The sequence below is a fragment of the Psilocybe cubensis genome, chromosome 4, assembly GCF_017499595.1.
Source record: "Psilocybe cubensis strain MGC-MH-2018 chromosome 4, whole genome shotgun sequence".
Classification (NCBI taxonomy): Eukaryota; Fungi; Basidiomycota; class Agaricomycetes; order Agaricales; family Agrocybaceae; genus Psilocybe; species Psilocybe cubensis.
The window spans coordinates 3,959,149-3,983,453 of NC_063002.1; the positions used below are offsets into that span (position 1 = coordinate 3,959,149).

At 48.6% G+C, this 24,305-nt stretch overlaps 4 protein-coding genes across 4 annotated transcripts; all 4 read right to left on the reverse strand.

Moving 5' to 3' along the window:
- Nucleotides 1-2,373: 2,373 nt before the first annotated feature.
- Nucleotides 2,374-3,806, reverse strand: JR316_0005448 (uncharacterized protein; the record flags this gene model as incomplete). Its single annotated transcript, XM_047891206.1, has 3 exons — nt 2,374-2,858; nt 3,509-3,618; nt 3,712-3,806. The coding sequence occupies 3 exons, from the start codon at nt 3,804-3,806 to the stop codon at nt 2,374-2,376; spliced, it is 690 nt and encodes a 229-aa protein (XP_047750967.1).
- A 936-nt stretch (nt 3,807-4,742) lies between these two features.
- Nucleotides 4,743-6,610, reverse strand: JR316_0005449 (uncharacterized protein; the record flags this gene model as incomplete). Its single annotated transcript, XM_047891207.1, has 6 exons — nt 4,743-4,892; nt 5,235-5,319; nt 5,376-5,400; nt 5,781-5,821; nt 5,875-6,058; nt 6,556-6,610. The coding sequence occupies 6 exons, from the start codon at nt 6,608-6,610 to the stop codon at nt 4,743-4,745; spliced, it is 540 nt and encodes a 179-aa protein (XP_047750968.1).
- A 3,807-nt stretch (nt 6,611-10,417) lies between these two features.
- Nucleotides 10,418-11,412, reverse strand: JR316_0005450 (uncharacterized protein; the record flags this gene model as incomplete). The annotated part of the gene is made up of 2 exons (XM_047891208.1): nt 10,418-11,258; nt 11,408-11,412. The coding sequence occupies 2 exons, from the start codon at nt 11,410-11,412 to the stop codon at nt 10,418-10,420; spliced, it is 846 nt and encodes a 281-aa protein (XP_047750969.1).
- A 585-nt stretch (nt 11,413-11,997) lies between these two features.
- On the reverse strand, nt 11,998-15,578 carry JR316_0005451 (uncharacterized protein; the record flags this gene model as incomplete). Its single annotated transcript, XM_047891209.1, has 4 exons — nt 11,998-12,016; nt 12,071-12,314; nt 14,029-14,779; nt 14,838-15,578. 4 exons carry the CDS (start codon nt 15,576-15,578, stop codon nt 11,998-12,000), a joined length of 1,755 nt encoding a protein of 584 aa, XP_047750970.1.
- Between the last annotated feature and the right edge of the window lie 8,727 nt (nt 15,579-24,305).

Consider the following 24,305-nt stretch of genomic DNA (forward strand, 5'->3'; position numbering starts at 1 on the left):
GACGAGGCAGCAGGCGGTGTTGACATCGTCCGTTTGGCACCACATACCTTGTTAACAACATAGGGACGGGCTGAAACTATCTGATGGCGGTTCTTGATTTGCTCCTTCCCTTTTTCTGTCGCTGTTATATGTTGGGTCTGGGTTGTAATGGGAAGTTGGATCAGTTGCATATTTGAAGGTACTATTGTACACGTACGTGGTCTTTTATGTTACTTCCTTCTCTTCGCTCACTTCTGCTATTCCACGTCATTTGATCCAGTGTTCAAAGTTCTGGTTTTCAAATGATAAACATCTTTTCTTTCATGCCCTCTATCCGCCGCATCCGCATTTTACATAGAATGCATGGTCGCAGCTACTCAGGCATGCCCCATTCATCGCCTGCACAGCCTGCACATCCTACATTACGCTCTCATGGCCATCTATACTGCGTTTTATTGTCAGGTTCCCACTTCACTCTTATTTAAACCGTCTTGAGTGTCGGTGTCTTTTGGAGAGGAATTTCTTACTCTCTCTGAGTCTGGGCACTAGTGTTATCTGGGTGGCACCGCGATCTGTTGATTGTTTTTTTGGATTCAATGCTGCCGATTCGGATTATCGTTTTCATGGGGTAGTCACTACATGAAGTGAATCATTTGTGTGTTCAGTATGGACCTCGGTCGACTACGTTGCCTTGTCTCCTCGACCCCAATGATCTGGCAACCCCCTGAAGTTTTGGATGGTTCCCATTCTTCTATCTAGGACTGTTAACGATGTCCTTGCGGTCATTCTTTCTCAACATTTTCGAGTATCTCCCATCTCCTTGCTTTTATATTTTTATTCGAACTTTGTCTTTGAACAGTGATAATACCTTCGCATCCGCAACTGCGCTAACTCTTCCCATCACGGCCCGCGCCCAACATACAAACAATGACAGGAACAGGAGAGGAAGGAGCGCATCAAGAACTCACCATCCCGAGTTGTCGATGATCATTCGGTTATGATTGGCCTTGACGCTTGGGACGGCAATATATTTTCCATAAATCAAGGATGTTATCTAGCAACTGGCAGACCAAACGGTGCCTTCCAGCCGACTACAAACCCTGTCCCTTGAAGCTGCTCCTTTGTTCTACATTGCCATATAATTGAATAATTATCATAGGTTTATACAAGTATTGAGTTCATGGTGCCCTGTACCTTGGGCTTTCTGAATCGCTGAATATTACTGATAACTTAGAATTAAATAACGGCTGGACTGGCTAATGAGATTTAACCACACGAAGCATAAGAAAAACGCAAATCCGATCGAAAAGGGCGAAAGGAACACCCAAATTGCAAAGCAACCGCTCGCGCTCAACAATGAACCAACAATGGACATCCGTGAGAATTTACTTGCAGTCGTCGGAGTTTCAAAAAAACCTTCTTAAACAGCAGATCACCTCGTTCTGTATTACAACCCATTGTTCGTTTCGACTTGGTTCATACAGCCTCTCACTCAATCATGGACTTTCTTTATCGCTACGTGTACGCTTATGAGATCAATGCGCGTCTTATTGGCGAAGTTTATGGATTCGACGCTTTTGCTGATCGCAGCAAAATGCTGAAGGTCATTAAAACAGTTCACAACGAAATCAGAGAGACAGGCATAAATGTCCATTTTGCGATTGGCACAAGGATTAAACATATCGACAACGAAGATGATACAGTGACCCTCATTATTTTCGACCATCACCATGACGAAGCCCGATTAAGAGAGAAAGTCGCCAACCACACCACTCCAGCAGAATTTGCTCCATACTCTAACATCCTCATAGGTCCTGATGTCTACAAGAGTAGCGCATAATTATGGTGAGTGTTACCTTTAATTGGGTCGACTCGAGCTCTCATTAATTAGTTCTTTATACCAGTGGATGAGATTCCATCGCCTGATATTTCTGACGACCCCATCTCTGAACCCTTTAAACCACTCTCCCTTTCTTGAGTAGTAGTCTCTTCCCTGGATCCCTGACACAAATAAGTCTAGATTTCTAGGAGTTCACATACATACAAAGACATTGTAGACGTAGATACCATGAACATTCAACCCCGAGTGTAGAACATGTCTTTGTTGTTCCACGTCAATTAACTATCCAAGATTATTCTGAAGCCACGAACCAAACTACACCAAGAAATCAATCTGATAAATACGGAAACGTTGAGGTTGGTTGCCATGTTGAACCGAAAATAAAGTTTCAAGTGCTCAGTATTCATTGATTGTCTTCATACGTATTGAAAATAATCAACAAAGCTGGTATAGACTGGCTTAGGACAAAATGAGGATGTAGAAAAGTAGAATATGGTTAGTTACGATGCATCAACAGACTCAACAGAGAAAAGCACATACCAGTTTTGGAAAATTTATCCAGCAATCTCGCAAACAACAGGTCCGGAAAGGAGGTACATAAAATGGTCGAGAACGGGCGGTGTTGGTGGCAGGGGTTTGTCAAGTAATACTTGTTTGACATTAGCGTCGTCCAGAACAAAGATGTAGTATGGCTCATCCCCGGGAGATTCAGATAGCGAAGATTGCATGATTACATGGCTGTCAACTTTTCGAATTCGATTATACACCACTTCAGCGACATCCATGTAAATTCCAAAGTTGGTCTGGGCATCGAGGTCCAATGCGGTAACAATTTTTTCCCGGTCCAGTTTATAGCCGCGGACAAAACGCTTGGTAGTAGCACCCATTGTTTGAAAGAGAGGCTGTATGAAGCAAGTGGAAACGAAGAATGGGTGGTTGTAAGTTGGGAAAGACGTGACGTTGCGGCTGGTTGCGCCCTGGACCTTCTTAAGAGGATTTTTTTGAAACTCCGATTCATGACCCTTACTACTTGTATGCTCTAAAAAGGACTAGTAACCTAATTACAAGCTTTCCTCTGGCATTGCTACGGCTGCCGAAATGTCAAACAGGAATATTTTATGTTGGGTGCACAATGCCTCCTTAGAGATTAAGCAAAAATCACAGTGAGGTGCCATGAGATGCTGCCCCACCATTGTCGCGTCGAATGACTTGTTTTTACTTGACCTTATGCTTGACATTCAACATTTTATTTAATTGAGGAAGAACATTCAACACGACTGTTCCTTTCTCATCCTCTTACTCTTCGACAAAATTATTATATCTTTCACCTGTTTTCCAGGGTCGTTATTACCTCGGGCACACGGAGTAACTTTGTGTTCACTTCAGTACCTATTTTTACCATTTCAGCTGTTTTTCCGGCTACAATAATCTCAAATAACTGATTGAGAGAAGGTTTTCCATCACCCTGATTGTTATAGACATAAACTGAACTGTATAATTCATGAAAAGGAGGAGATTAGTTTAATGTCACTGCAGTGTAGCAACTCTCACGTATATGTTATCCACAACGCAGGTGTACGGAGCATCACAGACTGAAAATATCAGAGTCAGTCCGAGAATCGAGTTCATGTCACTCCTTGAAATTGGATGGAAATTGAAAGAAAATCGGGGTTTGTTTTGCACACCTACCTACAGGACCCGTCCATCCAAGTCCACCACACTGAGCGTAGTGAGCGACAGTAGTTCCGGTAGGCACTGGGGCGGTTGAAGTCTCAGCTGGAAATGTGGCTGTGGGCAGACTAGAAGAACTGTTATCACAGATGATCATTGTGGATCCAGATCCAGGCGCCCATGTCAGATACATGGAGGCAGTTTAGTTCATTGACAATTACCTTTGGGCATTGACAACAAAGGACTGGAAATGATGGGTAAGCTCCCATGTTAAACTCCCAAGAACGAGGATGCGGAGAGCTGTTAATGCGAGCATTGGGAAGAGAACTGTGAAGTGAAGTACAATAATTTGTTCTGCGGAAGAAGACAGGATTATGTACCCAGCTTACCGTTCCTTGACTTCGGAAAATCATCATCTATCTCCAATAGAAGTACTGATATCCGATGGATACATATAGGACGTTCCCGAGTGCTGACCATGTTTTGTATTCTCAGGTATTCTCGGATCATTCTATCGGTCAACCTCGAAAGTTGGAATACAAATGACGTTCGTTGGCTCTGTGCTTAAGAAACTCAGGCATTCATTTGTTTGTCGATGACTTAAATCACCGCTTCCTATCAACAGAGACTAGGTATTTTCCTGGATTGTCCCCTTTGATGTTCATTTTCAAAGTACGACAATCACCTGGAAGCTTCTTAACTACAATAGGGACCTTCAGAATTGAAATACGACCCGACTAGTCGGTCGTATTTGGCCCTGTCCGATTACGCTTAGTAAGTCAAAGTTCAAGGTCCGCTTTGTGACTGATGTGACGGAATTGCGGCCCTCTTATCACTGGCTTCCACCATCTTCAATCCTCTCCCCATCACCATTCCTATGGAGGCTTTCATTTCATGCCTGTATATATTAGACTATTAAGATTTTGCTCTCCATGAAGTACTGACCGTCTTTCTGGTCTTGTTTGCATGATCAAGGAGTGATGATATGAAATATTTCACTCATCAGTGCCTGTAATTTAGATACTGCTGTAACAGCACCTCCAGAGGACATTTTCGCAACACATAGAAACACATTTTGTTTGTTTAATCATTGTTTAATTCTCTAACCACACAGGAGATGCACCAAACACGTCAATACTGAAATGAGAGTATAAGAAGCAAGCATTGATTCGGTCTCATCAACCCCCATCTCTGTTTCCCCTTGCCATTTTTTCTTAGTATCGCTCAATGCCTATTCAAAAATCTACGTAGATTAAATATTATCTACGCTGTCTACGTCATTGGGAGTGACATAGAAGTGACAGTCCAAGACAAGGCCAAGCACAGTCGGACTTCGAATCATCAAATCGGTGGCGTCGAAATACGACCGACTAGTCGGGTCGTATTTCAATTCTGAAGGTCCCTAATGTTCTAACAAGACAATTTGAGCAGAACTCTTGTCCGATTGTCCTCACATCATATAGAAAAATTCAAAAATACCAAAGGTAAAGTCGAAAGGCGAAACGTCCAAATAATACAATAGTCCAATCTTTTCATGCATCATCATTTTAGACTGAGGATTTTGTAAACTGATGGTTGAACATACGTTATTAGCCGTCAGAGAGGAAGATTGACAATAAAATACTGACTGATGTTTGTAAAACTGGGCTCCAGATAACCTTTTCCGAACCTTGAACATCGTGAAATGACACCTATAGTAGATCTCAGCCAAGGTTAAACAGGAAGGATTGACATAAAGAATTACCGTGATCTCGGGGTGCGAGTTGAAATGAAGGTCCGAGGCACCAACGTCTGCATTTTGTTCAACGTTGTGTGAACGAGCGTTGAGCCTTGGTGTCATACGACAAGTCAAGGAGATGAATCAATATGTAATTTTGAGACTCACGACACGAGAAGCGAGATGGAATAGACTGAGGCGTATGCAGTTAGTGTAGCACCTCAAGGAGAGCGTTCATTAGGCAGATGCTCACATTTTGCGAGGACGATGTAGATCCCGAGCCAAATCACTATCGTTACTTCAATGACATGTTCCTGTTTACCTAAGTATGAATCACTCACTGTTTGACATTGATTGAAACTTGAAGGGCGTCAGTGAAGGTATCATTTATGAGAAAAAAATTCTTACACAAATTATCACCGACACTGAGGTCATGCTATAAAATAAACGGCGTTAGACTCCGCATTGTGCTGGAATAAAATGACAGGAGTACCTGGTTATGAGCCCAGTTTCTGAGCAAGTGAATAAGGTAATTGTCACATTGCTTCAGTAAGTGAAATAAACCACACTTACGGAGAGAAAATTGAATAAGACGGTTTAAGAATACGGTTGTCCTGTGACAAAATTGAGATACTACAGTATAGGTAATGACACGGAGATAACCTACGACTGAAGATTTGTCGGGGATGCCAGTTTTCTCAGGTAGTACACCATTGAAGCCGCAATAAGCAAATCGGCAGTCACTCCTGCACTCAATGCCAACGTAATCAGCCAACCGAAATTGAACACAAAGACGCCGTTTGGTGTTCTAGGAACGTCCAGAATGCTCTCCACGGATAGTGCTACACCACCTGCAAGGCGGAGGAGAGTGAAAATAAATGCGATTGAAGTCAGGAAGAATTTCCTGGACAGTCGATAAATGCGATGGCAGAAAAAACACTACATCGACGCTTAGTGTACTTGTCTGGCAAGGTAGTTTCTATCTTACCTGGACGATGAATGTTATGATATTCTCGGTCAACACATTTGCAGAGAGCTGGTACGAATTGGCCTCCCCTCTGGTCGAACGTGTTACAGTTTCAAAGTAGATTGTGTGGGAAGCCGTGATTGAGTGAAAAACCTCTATCAACCTGCCAAATGTCAACGGATGGGATGAAACAATTAGGCAGAGGTAGATATTACAAGAGTAGAGCGACCTGAAATTATTATTGGTTTCAATATTCTAGAGTCCGTAGAGATAGAACGAGCACGCACCAGAAGTTTTAAACCCAGTCTATCTCCTCCACTACGAGTAAAGTACGTGTACCCCTGGGAAAGAGATACCCCCAGCAGAACCAGACTCACGAACGTTGATATCTCGACTGCTCCAAGATCTTGGTTGGATGTAAAAGCAAAACTTCCATTTTGAATTAGCCCAACCATTATTGATGTTTGAAAGAAAAACGCGAAATGAGAATGCTATCCGGAGCGAGGAATGGCAATTGAAAATCGGTCCTCAAGACCTCGGTGTCGGGGAAGAAGGATAAAAGGTACCAAATACCCATCCTCATTGCGAGCACGTCTAAATAGTGGTAGAGATACCACTTTTATGCCCACGATTGAGTAGGCTACTGACGTATGACATTGACTTGACCAGTCATATCGTCGACAGTTGCCTTCGGCTTTCCCAACATGCATCATTCGATGCAGCCTAAAATTTCTGTATTTAAGACAGAGGATCATTCGTATAGGGGTTTTGAAAGATGGAAAACACGTATGTTCAGCTCACTGTTTATTCTTCACCGAAATCAATGGGTTTGGATTAGAGTATGAGCCATTGACAGTGAGAACGTTGCAACTCGTCTGACTGCTGGCACAGCCGCTGTGAGAAAAATGATGGGAGAGAATTCGAAGAGCTGATGGATGTTCGGGAGAGCTCCGGCGGAGAATGAAAGCGGAGTCAAAAATTCTGACGAAAACCGTTGCGGGGAACAAAATATTAAAGACTGGATTCATAGAGACAGAATCGCGATTCTGAAGCGGCACAGAATCAGAGGCGCTTCAACGCTTCAACGATTCCGATTCTGCGCCGATTCTGCGTCTTCCCGCGCTTATGATGACCAGAATTGCCTCTGAATCGTCCACTCTGACCTGCCCAAATGTCAACATGCACTTGAGCGTTCAGTGGCACAATGGCTATCTTGTCCAGCCGTAGGTGCAGTAAACAAATTATTGAGATTATGATAAGGGAGGTCAATATTTACCGACTTGCTCCAAGATCACCAGGCCGTAAAAATGAAAGTTTACTGAGTTGATTATTGATTTTGACCACACGTTGCGACTCCAAGGCATTTTCCCCAGAACTCGGAAGTGATGAATTGATCGCTTAATTCATCCTTTGAGGTGAAAGTACTGTGGGCGTTATCTGAAGATCAGTAACTCAAGCAATACAATGTAGCTGATGGAATACCTGCTCCTGCTGGAACCCTATAAACGATACACTTCAAAGCCAAGACATGTGGTACAGATCATTAACTGTGCTCCACTGCAGCGCAAACTACCTCGACAAAGCGATAAAACAGTAAACAGTAAAGTGTCCAATCTAGTTACATCAGATTTCCCCACACACAGTGACGATCAGCCTGCACACCTCACAGCCTGATATATCCAAAGTTCGGCGCGGCTGGTGGTCGCGGGACGGTTTCATAAACGTACTAGCTCAAGTCAAAGCCATGGAGGACCTCGAAAGCTCCCCGTGTCGTTGATTTCTATTAAATAAACGAGCTGGGCGAATGGAATAGGTACATACCCACGCCCGTCGTCCCGATCTCCCCTCGACTGCGAGCCGCTGCTACTTCCCCGTCATCATCAAGCCATTTTGGAATCCGACTCCTTCTAGTGCTGGTCACCAGGTTGCTACTCCTTCTACTACTCGCTCCCGCTAACCTTCTGGACGAGTGTCATTCGTTTTCTATGCTCAAGGTCTCACCGCCCAGGCTCATCGATTGACATGCTCACTCATCTCTCTTACTATGCTGCCCCAGCGGGGATCAGCTCTGCTTAAAAATGAACCCGGAGCTGCGATCCTGATAAGCAAACGATACCATGCCTCGGACACTGTCACCGGGGTGGTTCGTCAAACCCCTGCCTGCTTTCTGGTTGTTTGTGGGGCTCATGTCTTTCCGACCTCGGATCAACCGCTCACCCACCAATAAACACTCCTAGGCCTGGCGGCACAAATCACAGCCAACAAAACACCACATTCACACCCCACCACACATAGAAGAACGGGTTCTCGAAAACGCATGCCCTTCCCACATCCCTTTCATATCGCACAAAAAACGCTCATATGATCACGATAACCTGGCACCGACGGAGGGACAAGGAACGTTATTTCTGACAATCTAATTTCGTCACGCCTTGCGCCAACCTCATGCTGTGCTTTTGGGTTGTCACCCTCCCTAGTTCCTTTCAGACTTCTGAACTGCGCTCAACTTTTTTTTGCCTGCTTCTTTCGAGCTAAAGCCCTGGAACTTGTCAAGGGCTATACAGGCCGACCTTTATTGTGGAACGCCAATAGACCGGCGCGCCGCGCTCGTGCGGGATTTTTGTCGAGACTCATCCGACCTGTGCGGGCCCTCGGGAGAATTTTCGCACCACGTAAAGCTTGATTAAAGAGCAGAAGCCTCGAGGTTTAGAACCCTGACTGATAGACATGATTGCTATGTGTACACACAAAACGGCGTGCGCACCGGATAAAGAACATCGCTTAGCGATTGCGATTGCCCATGGGGTCATCGATAATCTGACATGGATTGGCTCAGAGAAAAATCGAATGTCGAGTTCTATGCATCTATCCAAGACTTGCAGGCTTGTTTGAAACATCTTGGTTCTCGAGAAGAATTACCCATGGGATCATCGATTATCTGACATAGATTATTTCAGTGAAAAAAACGATTGTTTGTAGTTTTATAGCGAGGCGAGGCATGAGGGGATCAGCAAGATCTTTGAGTGAATGAAAGAAGTTTTCATGTCTCTCCGGGCGGAGAGCACTTTGTGCCTCTACTCACTAGCTAATGCATTGCTATCTGGTAGTATACGTCTGTCGTTGACACCTTGAATGACCCTCAAAAAACGAGTTCTACACATCGACCCAAGATTCGAAGATTGTAAGCTTGCAGACTTGTTTGAAACATCTTGGTTGAATGGTTCACCCGCAACAAAGGTCCGATTAGAGGGAGATGCAGTGATAATTAATTAATGGGAAACCCAGAGAAGAGAGAGAGAGGATAGCATAGCCGATAGCAAGAGTGAAAGAAAAGCGGTGAGACTATGAATATAATAATCATGAGAGGGGACATGACAGAAGAGGACATGATACAACACAACGGTAATGACTTGGATGATGAGTGAAATGGTCAAAAAAAAAGAGAGAAAAAAAAAGAGAAAACATCAGACGAGGGCAGCGAGAAAGAAAAAAAAATGTCCTATGTAGTTACTAGGATGCAAAATGCAAATGCGATATGTGACTGTAGGGTGTATGAATGGGTCATCAAGAGGTGCGTAACCTCACGGGCCAAGATTAACAAGAATGCGTCAATGATGTCGGGATGGGGGATGGGGAGGCAAGTCGGAGAGCTGATAAATGCATGAAGGGATTAGAAACCGCATGGGTATCGCGTGAGCGGGAGGGCGTAGGACTGAAAAGTTGATTGCTAGAGTTGTACTTGTAGATTGTAATGCGATGCACGATGGATGGATGAAACGAAACCATTGCAAAAATCGAGGGGCGAGTTGTAGATACTATTACCAACGCAAAAGAGCAGTAGAACCGGTGGAGAGATGATGATGGTATGATTCGATACAAGGGGGGTATGGTTGAAAGAGTGGTATCTTCGACGAGAACCATGAGTCGCCGTGCCACCCAAACAATCACCTGGAGAGGAGGGGGCCAACTGAACACCGAAAGCCAGAACGGGGGAAGGGGGACACCAGAACGCAGAACCGGGAAAGGGGACACCAGAACGCAGAACCAGTGAAGGGGGGACACCAAATCGCAGAACCCAGGATCATAAAATATCGTAGCAGCAACTGCGACGAGACCGAAAACACATTTTTTTAAACCTCCCCTTCTCTTCTGAAGCAGCAGGAGTAGCGGGTAGGTAAGTTAGAGAGACGACGGACGAGCCAGCTCCAAACAGGGTAGAAATCTCCGGGATTCAAATTCATCTTCAGGCTTCCGATTTGAGCCACAAGCGTTCGCCACCATGAGAACTAGCATTCGAGTTCGCCTCGGCCGCATCAACAGCCTCGAGCAATTCAGCGTCCGGGTCCCCGTCATTTTCAGGATCGCCCTCGCCATCACCATCACCCTCCCCGTCCAAATCATCGTCCTCCCCAGCAGCGTCCACAGCATTCAACAGCTCCGCGTCGGCCTCGGCCTCAGCATCTGCGTCAGCGTCCGCATCCACGTCGGTCTCGCCCCTCGGTGAGATGGACCCATGCAACCCAGACCGCTTGGCAGGAACGACCCCGCCAGACGGGCTCCCCTTTCCTCCCCGCACACGCCCATTCCGCGAGTCCGAGCGCGCGCTGTGCATCGCAGCAGCAGCAGCCGACCCGCCCCGCCCAATATTCGACGTGGGCAGCTGATCAGGATCGCGCTCCAAATCCCCATCTTCATCCTCTTCATCGTCCTGCTGCTCACGCAGTGACGCGATCAGCGGCGGTGTCGGTGCGTGGCGCTGGGCCTTTGAGTTCGAGGACGCATGGGCGTTGGCAGTGGCGGCGGCGGACGCGGACGCGGCGTTGGAGCGGTGGTGTTGCGCGGAGGTGTCGTCTCTGTCGCGGTCGTTCCGTGCGTTCGCGAAGCTCTGGGCACTATGCGACGCCTGATGCGTCAGAATCGTGTCTGTGCGGTTGAGCGATCGGTCCGAGCCCTGTGATGAGGGCAGTTGGGCGTGAGAGTTTGCCCGCGGCTGGTGCTGCTGCTGCTGGGCCTGCAGCGCCGCGACCTGCTGCTGTTGCTGCTGCTCCAGAGTCCCACGACGCTCGACGCGTTTCATTTTCTTCCTACATCTGTTTTTGATTGAAGAAAAAAGGACAAGGAGAATGATGTCAGTATACTGTCAGAAAAAAAAAGAGAGAAAGATGTTTAGGGATCAAGATCAGGGTACAATCAGGGCGCCAACAACCAACAACCAACAACCCAACACTCGCACCACATCGGCTATGAGCCACCGCGCTAGTCTCATCACAAATCAAGAAGCGTCAACCCCAAGTCCCAAACCCAACGCATCGGCCGCCATGCTTGGCAGCTCGCACGGAGAGAGGGGGGGAAGAGGGGGAGCAAGCGAGCCGACGAACAAGCAAGCAGCTCGACTCGACTCGCCTCGCCTCGCCTGACATAGCGGTTCACCGGAACCAGCTAAATCACTCGGCGCTCGCGCGAACATCAGGGGGTGAAGGAGGGGGGAAGGCGGAGGAGATAGGGGGAGCGAGCGGACAAGCTACAAGCGATAACGGCGCGGCGCGGCATGGGCCCAAGTACGAGATGGGACGGACCATCGACCATCCGCGATGTCAACGAGCCAAACGAGCGAGTCGTCAAAGCAAAAAAAGCGAGAACAAGGCTAAGGGGGGACACCTAGGGGGAGCAATCCGCGCCACACCGCGTCACGCACTCCTCTCCCCCCCGCCCGGGATAAGTCCCAGAAACTGGGACATGTCATAGCAGGACACCCTACCGCGCCACTAGCGCATGGCTAGCTGAAGGGTGGTATGCGGGCCTGTCAAACCGCGCCCCTACCCCCTAACCGATAACTCGCAGTCTCACACAAAAACACCAAGACACAAAAAAGGATATACCGAAAAAAAAAACTCACCTATCACAAACGGTGCCAGGGCCCATCGGCCCCGGACCCCATTTCTCCACACATTTGCCGTCCTTATACCGCCCGACGATCCCGCACTGTCTGCAGATCCGCTGTCCGTCGGCATTGGTCGGTGGGTACGGGACAGCCGCGGGGACAGCCGCTGGTGCGGCGGGCTGCGCTGTGGGCGCTGGTGCTGTTGGTGCTGCTGCTGCTGATGATAATGCGGATGAAGCCTCGATGGATTGTGTTGAACCTATATTGAGATGGAAGGAAGGGGACGGAAGGAAGGAAGGAAGGGTTGGTTAGTATGTTTGTTGCGCGGTCATTTGATTAGAGAAGGAAAAGAGTTTAGAAGCGAGGCGGAGTAAAAGGGGGAGTAAAGGATAAACCAAAAAAGCAAAAAAGAAAACAAAAGAGATGAAAACTGGAAAAGGGAAAGTGCAAGTAACCATGGAGCATAGAATTCGAAGAAGAAGCATAACACAAGCGATAAAAAAAAGTGGGGAGTGACGAAGTTCGGGCAGGATCTCTGTGTTCGACGCAGGCGCAGGCGCGAGCTGCACGAAAACAATAAAAAAATCATGATACTTCTCCAAACAAGCATCATATCCGCGCTCGGTGTAAGAAATGAAAGGAGAAGAAAAAAGTCAGAATACCGCGCGCGCAGATCATCATGATGATCCATCCAGGGCGGCGTGCACCCTGCCGCTGACCGCTGACACTGACATGCACACAGACACCGATCCAGCCCAAGTCGAAGACCAAAACCAAGTGAACAGCAGAACAGCGCCCCAGTCCCCAGTCCTCCTTCAACGGACAAAACAGACAAAACGGAAAAAACGGAAAACGGAAAAACGGAAAAAAACAAGCCCATTTTCCAGAGCAGAGTCAGGGTTCAACCAAGGGGTAGAGGGGAGGTGTGGATAATCCTTTCACCCGACTCAAGCGCAAACTCGGGGGAAGTTGACGGCACGCACAAGGCAGGAAACCCACAAGGCACGAAACCCACAAGGCGGGGGGAGAGAGGAGGGGGCGGGAAACGGGAAACGGGAATTCCCGCGCGCTAATAGCGCCGCCTGCCGACGTCTTACGCGTGCACACGCGCAGCGCGTAGAAGCGCTATTGCCTCCGACCGTTGTATCCCGGGCTAGTCTAGCCCGGGGTGCGAAAAAAAAGGAAGAAAGAAACAAGGGGGTGAATGGAGCTTGTGTGCGGGTGGTGCGTGTGCGTGCGCAGCATGGAGCGCAGCACCCACCCCGTCGCACGGCGCAGGGCGCACCGCACCGAATGAAGTGAGACAAGTAGTACGCAATCAAACCGCGCCCAAAAAAAAATACAAACAAAAAGGAAGTAAAAACGCAAACGAAAAAAAGGAAGAAACGGCGGCGACGATCACCGCCCATGCGACATCCAACCGACAAGCGACAAGCGACGCGACGTGCGATCCACATACACACGCACGCACGCACGCACACGCACACGCACATATACGCGCGCGCGCCGTCGCCAAGAGCCGAAAAGTCCCCACCAATACCGATAACACCCACCGATCAATCAATACCCACAGGGGGTGTCCCCCGAAACAGCGGGACAAGCCAGATTTTTTCTCATTCGGCATTCATCCAGTCAAGCCAGTCAAGCCAGGCAGCCAGCCGTTAAGTCAGAAGCGTCAAATGCCCGACATGGCAATGACTCATGATGGGAAAAAAAAGAGGTGAAAGAGAGAGAGATGATGATGCGGGACCGAGGACGAAACTGCGCGCGCTCCACGTGGAAGAGTAAAAAGAGATGAAGGGAAAAAAGAGGATCAAAAGTGGGAAGGCAAGGATAAAACAGAAAAAAAATATGAGAAGGGAGTGAGGAATGACTTGCACAATCCACAAATAAAGTCGAAACAAACAAGAGAATATCGAAAAAGAAAAGACAGAAACACCCAACATGAAAAAAATCAGAAAGAAACAACGCACCAGCTAAAATCGCAGCAGATCCTAGAGGCGTATTCGGGAATTTCGTCTTCTTCGTCGGCGCGCCCGTCACAACAGGTGCGAAAATATGATTGACATGATTCGCCTGATTCTGCGCGCTCGCCTGCTGCAGCGTCCCACTCGCACGGAGGGGCTGGCCAGAGGACGTGTACCCGGGCCCGGCATAGCCGCTATTACCACTATTCGCATACGGGCGCGGCGACGAGTCCTCGTTTTCGCGGTCCCGCCTGCGGAGCCCGCCCTGTGCGTGCGCATGCGCGTTGCTGTGGTGGTGCGCGTGCGGGTTATGGTGGGGCGAGTCGAGGTACCCGCGCCCAGCGCCGTTCGGCGTGCCATTGCCATTGCTGTTGCTGTTGCTGTTACCGTTGGTGTTAGTGCTCCCAACGCCCTCGTCGCCTGTGGTGGCCTTGATGAGCATCTCGTCGACGTCCATCGAGCTTGAGCTCGAGTGGCTGCCTGAGCGCGAGTGTCCTGCGCCGCCGCCCCCTGGCGATGCCGCGCGGTGGTGCGGGGTGGATCCGCCATGAGGCTGGCCGTATTTCCGGTCGATGATGCGTGCTTCGGGCATCGATGCTCCGCCTGCGCGGCGTTGCAGCATGGCTTGCTGCTGCTGCTGGCGCATGCGGATCTGATCGCTGTATTCTTGCTGTTGCCCCGCTGATGCTACGTACTGCATGGAGATGGGACGGCACCCCCCTGCGGTGTCACCGTCAGTTCCTCGCACTCTAACGTCCTTGCAAGATTACTCACGGGGTCAAAACAGATGGATGGGACGATGCATGCATGCATACAGGAAAGAAAAAGTAAGGAGCAAGATCAGCCTGATGATCGGGGATAACGATGGTTGGGAAATGAAGAAAACTGACCGAGTCAGAGTAGGAGGAGGTAGGCGGCCTTCCTCGCTGATCGTCGAGGCCCCGAGAACGCTTGGACGGCGGATAGGCGCTGTCCATGGAGGGAGTCCGCGGCCTCCGAGCGGGTGCGGTTGGCGCGGGGTGGGTGGAGGTCGGATTAGGATTCGGATGGGGCGGAAGAGCAAGCGGAAACGCCACAGAGCCCCGCGCAGACCCAGACGCAGACAGGTGCCGCGCGTGCTGCCTCCCGGCGCCGCCCGCCGGTGGGCCCATCGATGCAGCGCCATCGGGGAGATACGCCCGCGCGATGAAGCGGGCGTCGCGCGTGTGGAGTTCGAGGGTGGAGAGGAGGTCGTCTAGCTGGCGCCAGCCCTCGAGGGCCTCGCGGCGGCGTGCGTCTGCGTCGTCGCGCTCTGCCTCTGCGCGGGCGAGCTTTTGCTCGTAGTCATCTACGATCTGCTTGATGCGGAGGTCGTGCTGGTCGGTTGGAGCGAGATGCTTTGCGAGACGGTCAGCCTTGTCTGCGCGCTTGCGGGCTAGAGCGAGCTGAGCGCGGAGGTCGTCGATGTCGGCGTAGGAGAGAGCGAGGAGGCGGGCGAGGTCAGCGTTGGACTGAGGATTAGTGGGCTGGAGAACGGGGGAGAGGGAGAGAGAAAGACGGGGAGGGTCGATGTCCATGGGTTGAGGATGAGAGGGAGAGGCGGGAAAGCATGTCGGATACAACACGGGGGTCCTTCATATCCTCCTCCGCAAAAACAACAAAAAATAATAGAAATAAAACAAATGCGTCCGATGGGCCACTGGTTCGCTTTCAAAACGAACGGACCGAACCGCCCGCCGCGGCTATGTCCAAACCCGGCCTCTCTGTCGGTCTCCAGCGAGGGACCCCAGAACCAGCCCGCCTGAGCCGTTCGTTTCCCGCGGCGACTCCTCCATCTCCGTCGGACCGTCAGATGATTCGCAGGCGATCAACGTGGCCACGCCTCGCGCCCGCCGCGTGCATCTCCACCCGCCCCCCGGGGTCCTCGCGCCTCGTGGCCGCCATGGCTCAAACATACCCCATCTGTATAATCTACCTGTCTTGCGCACCCAAGGTACGCTCCGGGGTCGGATATCCCAACCTAATTCGTCCCTAGCCGTAATCTGCTGCAGTTGACGATGACGCTGTAAATGATGAACGCAGCGTACAAAAAAAATAGACACATCGTTCATCAATAGTATCCCGGGATCAAAACATGGACCGAAACTTGAATCATCAAGAATCCCGACAGGATACCACACACACACCTCCGAGTCGAAGCGCCGCACTTGAATTGAACAGAATCAAAAACACAAAAAACATCAACCAGAGCACAGCGCTCCAACTCCGCCAATCACCGTCCATCCACCCACCCATCGACGGATCCAACTAATTACAACCCACCCACCCATCCCTAGCTCCCATCACTTTACATGTCTCATCTCACCTCGCTCCCTCCCCATCCCCATCCCCCACTGCCAAACACAAAAAACGAGAAGCCCGAGTGCAATTTTCGGATAGTTAGGTCTTCTAGGTTCTCTCTGCCTCGCCGTCGTCCACAACGACGACGACGACAACGACGTGAACAAATCGAAAAACCACAACGGCACCAAGGAAACACATCCGAGCACCCCGTCCCACTGCCCCATGCCCCGTATATTCTCCTTGAGCTGTTGAACTATTCACCGCAGAACCAGTAGCTACAGCGGCACAGCAAACAGTCGAGAGTCGAGACTCCATACATGCGCCGCAGCACAACCACTAACACAACCACTAACACTAGCACGAACACGAACATCAGCAGCGGACAGAGACGAGCTTCCAACGACCCACGAGGAAATGTTCTTGTTCTTGTTCTTATTCTTATTCTTATTCTTATTAATTCAACAACACCAACACCGACGAAAGCGACAGAGTCTATTCCCAGCTTCTACTGACCCTGACCCTCCACTGTCCAGACCCGAGACGATCTTCCAATTTCCACCATCACGAAAATCACGAAAATCTCCATCCGTGGCGTCCTATCCGTGGCGTCCCATCTCTAACATTTACCACATCCCTATCCTATCCCTATCACACCCGTATCATATCCGTATCCCTATCACATCCAATCCAATCCATAACCATAACCACATCCTATCATATCCAAGTATCCATATCCATGTCCGTATCCCAGTGCACCGCACCAAATTCCAATCACATCGAAATCAAAAAACATCAAAATCGAAAAAACATTAAACACTGACAGTACTGCACCGCATCGAAAATTTCATTGAAATTTTCATTGTATGATCCAGCTCCTGAATTTGTACTGAATTGAATTGTACGGAACAGTCCTGAATTGTACAGAAGAGTCCTGAATTGTACTGTTTGATCACCGAACTCGACCTCGACCTCGACCTCGAACTCGACCTCGAACTCGGACAGACAAGACAAGACAAGATAATGGCTGGCAAAACATTCTTCACTGTCAACAACCACCGTTACCGCTACCATTCATGTACATCTGGCGTGTATTTGGTGTGTGTATAAGTGTATAGGTGTGTATGTACTCGCCTTGTCAATGGTACAACCACCAACCCGAATCCGAATCCGAATCCGATGCGTGGTGAGTATCCGTTATTCCAGATTCGTGATTCGTGACTCTTGATTCGGGAATGGGGAATGGGGAATGTGGATGCGGGAATAGGGATTCATGATTCGGGAATAGGGCCCTAGGGATTCGGTATGATAGTTATACGTTATACGCTCGTAGGATGATCTTTTGCCAGTCAGCTGAAGTTTTCGAGGTGTTGAAGTTTTCATCTTCGAGGTGTACTTGTCGAGGTATACTTGTCGAGGTATACTTGTCGAGATGTACTTGTCGAGGTGCAGTTGTCGAGGTGTACTTGTCGAGGTGCAGTTGTCGAGGACTCGAGATTCGAAGACTTGTAACTTTAATCTTCAAGGTTCAAAAATCCAAATTCGATATCGATATCGATGGCTTGAGTTTGAGTTTGAATGCGACCTTAACGTTAACCTGGACCTCGAATTTAAAATTCGAATTCAGAATCCGCATGCACACCTTCAAAGCCATCCTTCTATTCCTATTCCATCTCCATCAAGTCTACCCAGATCCAAAAAGAAGAAAAAAACTATAAACGAATTCACCCAAAGAACCAAAAGTCCAAAGCTCATAGCCGCGCGTCGACTCTCCAACCATCCAACCCCACCCATCACAAAATTATCTAATTTTCAATGTTCCACAGAACCAGCTTCAGGACAGGACCAGGCCCAGGACCTCCCAACACCCCCGGCACCCCACCTGTCCCTGTCCTCATAAAATTAAAACCTATTTTCTTTCCAATTCAAATTCCAACGTAACGCGAATCCTAAACCTGATCGATCGCTGCTCAGTTCAGCTCAGGAACAGTCCAACGGTCCAACGCGACAGTCTAAGGTGCTCCAAAAACTCCACTCCAACCGACCGCGTCGTGTCGCGTCGTGTCTCAGAGATGTAATTTTTCAATAAGGATCAGACCTAATAGCAATAGTATACTGCTAGCAGACTCCAGAGTCTTAGCTAACCATTCAAAATACACTCATCCTCATCTAACCATCGGTGCGCGGTGTTTTATGCTGTATACATGGGTATGGGTACGTGGGTTTTAACCGCTAGCAGCCGCCAGTAATGAGTAGAAGCTTAAATAACGCTATTCAATTGGAGGAAGGTAAGTTAATCAATAATCAATGCTAAGGCGAGTGGATACACTCTGGAAAGGTTGGGTACGTCATATGCACTGTATTAAGACCTGGGTTAGAATATGCAATGATAGTGAATACATGCTCGAAAACCGCGACAATTAATTGAACGACGAAAACTTGGAAAAGGGAATATGGAAAGTGGAAACACAAACACAACGTTCAAGTACCGCAACCTCTTCCTTCCCGAGTTACGAGTCGGAGACTCCATACATATATCTGCATGTATTAGCTTACGCCTTTCCCTACGAATCTGGCTTTCAAATCCAAAAGAACGTCAATGAAATCCGAGAAAGCGGGTTCAGATTCATCAGGGTCTTACTTGATTGAGAAAAGCTAGAAAGGGAAATCTAATCAATGTATACATGCAGATTCGGAGGTGAGGTACACGGTCGTATGCGCCGTACAATCCGGCTTAGATTGTACAGTTTTATTGAACGCCTAGCGAGGGACGGGGTGATTTTTAATGCAGTGGGAACTTGGAGGAGAAGAGGAAGTGAAAAGGCACTGCTAAAAGACCAATTTGGTCCTTAAATCTATGAGACTTTCTTCGTGAAATTCGTAAACGCTGACATATAACCCAAGATCCAGTTTATTGAGTAATTCCTCTTCTCATCGGGTCATTCAAACGTCTGCAATTTATCCAGAAAGTGTTGAAATTCCAGGATTTCTGGGAATAATTGGAGCAAGATTTCCAATGCGACCAAAAAATTGATTACAGATCAAAGAGCATACACAAATACCACAGTTTTCCCGTCTTCTAATCTGCGAAAATACAGACATATGCGTAGGTGGAGCTTCCGAGGTCCCAGACTTCGAAATTGTCCGCACTGACACCACCCTCGCCGGCCGGGGTAAGCCCCAGCGCAGCGGGGAGGACGGCTCCCCGCTAGCCCCCCAGCGCGCGAAAATTTAGACACTCAAGCCGCCACCAGTGACGAATGACATACCACATTACACAGTAACCGTCGCTTACCTGTCCCCCCGCTCGCAAAACTCCTCCGACGACCCAACCCGAGTCGATTCGCTTCAAACTTCAATTCAATTCTGCGCGCGCGCCGTCAGCGCGGCCGGTCCACCGTGTGGCCAATGGGCAGCAGGCTACGCGATGCCGATGCGCAGAAGATGCAAGAGCCGTGCTCAGCGCGTCTGGCAGGCGCAGAGTCCCATCGATGGGGTGATTAGATAGGGATAGAGATGGTGTACCACTCCACCGCTATCGGGCTCCAGCCCAATCCGAATTCGAGTTACGAATTACGAGTTCGCTTTATCGCTTTCGAGCTCCAACTCGCTGCGCGAGCACCCCAGCTTCTCTTCTCTTCTCTTCGACGCGCACGCCGCGTCGTCATCTCCGGGGTAAAGCACGCTACGCCCGCTTGAAGCTTGGCTGTGGGATATCTTTGTCCCACATGCCCCGCCTCCAGACTCTGACGGCAGAGCGGGGTCTTGACTCTTGATTCCACTCCCGTCGCTCCGAGGCTCAGCCGCCCTACCCAAATACGGATATATCTCCGTATGTCTCCACCGACCCGGGAATAGGTAGGTACAGACGCTATTCTGGTCCTGGTCCGCGTCTTCGGGAAGCCTGGACCTGACGCTATATATGTCCTCCATTCAGTGAAGCCTAGAGGATCCGCATTTCGCATCAGCGTAATCAGCGACTCTCGCATGAACATCCAGCAACTCTCTCGCATCATCATCATTTGGATAGTACCCTTCCGCTGTTTGCTCGTCCTCGGTAGGTAGGTGCTGTGCATGATCCACAACGGCAAATCCATCACGTCCACATCACATCACGTCGAACTTCGACAGCAATACCACAACACCAGGCCTATTCAATCCCCAATTCCAAGTTCAATTGACTTGATTCGAAAGGTTTACCAAACGGGGCGCTGCCCAGTGCCCACATTTCAAATTGCCTATTGCCTATCCCGGTCGCATTTTCCTTTTCCTTCTCCTGCCATCCCTGTCGATCGTACGTATGTAATGCACAGCTGGCACATCAATACAGCACAATTTCGAAAAGGCAATTACCTCGATCGATTTCCGTCCGGCAGCAGTCTGATCGCCCACCTTGCTATTCACTTAAAATTGCCTCTTTTGGACTTTCCCCGAGCGCACCGTCCTCCAGGAGCACATATGCCCGGCGTGTGTGGGGATTCACCCCGTAGAAATCCCACCCAAATCCCGCCCCATGGACGCCCATCACTGACATGAGGAATAGGCGCTCGAGCGGCTGCAAAGCCCACTGACACCCTGATGCAGGGAAATATGCCTGCTTCCCATGCACGCCGCTCGATTGGAAGGAAGACAATTAATAGGCCGTGTTATCGATGACCTGGTTCGCCTGTCACCCCTGCGCAGGTTGTGAGCCTCGCGTTCACATTCTACCCTAGCTGCAGAGCCATCTCTCTCGAGCTCGAGACGCGAGACTCGAGACCTGATACGCACGACCCGGTCGTGTCTACCCTTCCTCTTACTTGTTGAGCGTTGACAGCACCAAAATGATACGAAAGATTTGCAGACTACGAGATTATGCAGTGCACAGCAGTGAGTGACCGGTGTATGAGCATGCACGCCGGTCGGCCACAGCATTTGCTTGGGGGCGGAGACAGGGATAGAACGGTCATGTTCGTTGTGCTCCATCAAGACGCGGCTTGACGCAGACGCCGTGGGGGGCCGTGAAGATGTACACCCACAACGATCAAAATATCAGCATCAGCTGATACCCTCAGATCGTCGTCGGTGAGTCATTTGATCGCGTTTGGACAGATGTGGGTCCATGTCTACCTCGCCATATCTGCAAAGGCGAAATGATGGCTCACACCCCGGCGCTGAAAAGATTGGCTTCCATTGTGATATTTTCCTTGAATTCAACTAGAGTGGCCATTCGGAGAATGAGACGTTCCTTTAGTGAATGAGGATAACCGGATCTGTCGTTCATCCCCGCCGCGTGGGCTTGACTTGTGATTGTTCATCATTTGCATGGAATGCCGGTATGTTCACTGGGGATATTGAGCGCTTGCTGGAGAAAGATAATTGAGATGAGCACTGCCTTCGTCTTGAGGTAATAAAAATTTTGGGTTGCTGGAGTGCACCGTTCCATAGTCGATATGAATCAACTCGAGTAAACCTTGAAATATTACACTGTTTTTAGAACTTCCAAGTGGTCAAAAATTTTCCAACAGAGGTTTGGTTAATGTGGATTTCTTGTACCTATATGCCAGCATAGCATAAGGTTGTCAGGTTGATTGGAAGATTTTACTACTGCCCAACTATCTCTCTAAACGGCGTATTCGGAGTGGTACCGCGACCGCTAAACATTTTGCACAACCTCTCGTTATAGAAACGCGAATTACTTGACAATCTCCTAGACAATACTGAAATGCATACAATATTGACACAGTCGCTGCTTCTGATGCCTTTGGAGTCTAGGTAGATCAGAATTTCCCTGTCATTTCTAAAGAACACATTAGTCTGAGTATATTTTCATCGCCTGTCGATGGGTTATCACATTCGGCTATACCATCTCTTATCCGAACACTTCTACAGGTGTATATATGTGAATACCCGCTTCATTGCTTGTTAGAGCACGGCACTGAGTACGCAAAATTTTACTTTGAGCCCTGCAGACAGCGTTCTGGTTCGCGGATAATTACAGATGCCTCGTTTTAAACATATTTCTGTATGATATGACAGATTCTTGATTCTTGACATGTACCAAGTATCTCTCACGCTATGACCAAGTGACCGAATGTCCATCCTAGTCAAGACGTACTTCAGAACACCGATTGATCTATATTCGTGCGGGCTTTTATCAATCGTAGCTACCAAACACTATCCGGATGAGGTTATTCTAACCAGTATTGGACGACAATAAAAGTGTTCCGATCTGCGGATAAGGTCATGGACATTTGATGAATAGAATTGAACTTGGATACACAGACTTGAGGTCCGAACAACCGTAGCAGCGGATCGCTCTGGGTTCTTCTTCGTTGTCGACGTTGTGAGAGCCTCGAGTCGACCTGGCTCGGGGCATATTTATAGACCGTATACAATGCCAGCTTCAATGCCGTGAACCACGATCAACAAGGTGTGTTTGCAACCTTTCAGAAGGGAAGGAACGAATTCGAATCGCGACGTCTAACCCTCGCAATTCCCTTTTTCTGCACATACGCTCCCACTCTTCGACTGTGGCTGGATGTGAACACCCACGGCATCGCAGCTGCTTGTGTGATTTTGTGCCGGGTATTGAAGAGTCTAATCACACATGGCCTCGCGGAATCCATTCCGCAGAGAGCAGGCCGCTGCTCATGCCTGCTGCGAGTCGTGCGTGTGTACCCCCTTGGGCTCTGAGAACGGATTTACAGGGGCGGGTTGGGGTCACTCGCAGGTGCTAAGCGAGCCGCTTTCGGAAACGCCTTTCTTCGGGAACTTTATCTGGGAGATTGGGTTCAATCGCACAAAGACCCCGCAATTGGGTTGCGCCATCGATTCCTCGCGCCAGTCGCGTGGCTTCCGTGCAGCTTTAATGTGTGACTTGTTTTCTTGTAAGGACAAGCCAAATTCTTAGACTCAAGTCGTAGCCAAGCTGTATCGATGTCATATCGCACGCAGTTGAACACATCTGGTTTGTTCCAAGGAAAAAAGCTGGATCCTTCATCTCAGGTTGTCTAAAGGTTTGCCGTATTTTACATCAATAAAGATACTCTTTTGTCAAAGGAACCGACGTAGACTCGCTCTCTTGTATACTTTGCTGACCATATATATGCATTAGTAGATAAAAGTCATGTCTAGATTTGTTTTTGTTGGCTCTTCGATCCGGGGTAGTGCTTCTAGAAAACTTTTCTAAGTATTCTATGCTGCTGAATTATATAGCCTTTTTCTACGCTTATCTCCCGAAACAGGAATCCATATGTCATCCATTAATACTATATGAAGGTATTGTATGGTGTGCATAGCCACAAATGTATACGTATCAAATTAACAACTCCAGCCTTGATGTGCAATGATGGGCTTTTATCGAAGCTTAATGACCTGGAGAAACTTATTGAGGCTTTCTATGCTTGACGATTATCCCTGAGATTATGAATTCTTGTTCTGTCTTTTCCACATCTCCTGAGGATCTTTCAACACGACGCGTCGATGACGCGACTGGAAAGCGATTTTATCACGTGATACAGTGACATGGGCAATTTTGAAGTCTTCGTATTGCTTATTTATGGCAGCGCCCCGCATTAAATTTGTACAAATCCTGAACCAATTATTTATCCTCGTTATAAACTTCATTTTTCAAAGTTAGTTACTACGTCTTAAGCATTGGTGACGTTTATGACACATAAGGGAGGAAGCGGATGCATTTTTTCTGCAAATTGCTGTGAATCCTCTTATAGTGCATTGGGGATTTCACACTTACAAGGTACCCGATGCCCTACGAAGTCATGTAGTTTCCTATTGGGAGAAGGCGTAATCTTTCTGAAGAGCTAATCACATGATAGATCGTATGTTAGGTGCCAGTAAAATCAGTGTGTGTTGGCGACCAGGTGGATCATATCGTAAGATTAATTTCATTGAAGTTTTATGACCTCAAGCTGCGATGTACGTGACGTCCTCGGTATAATACCATGCGTTTGCGACAGACTAGC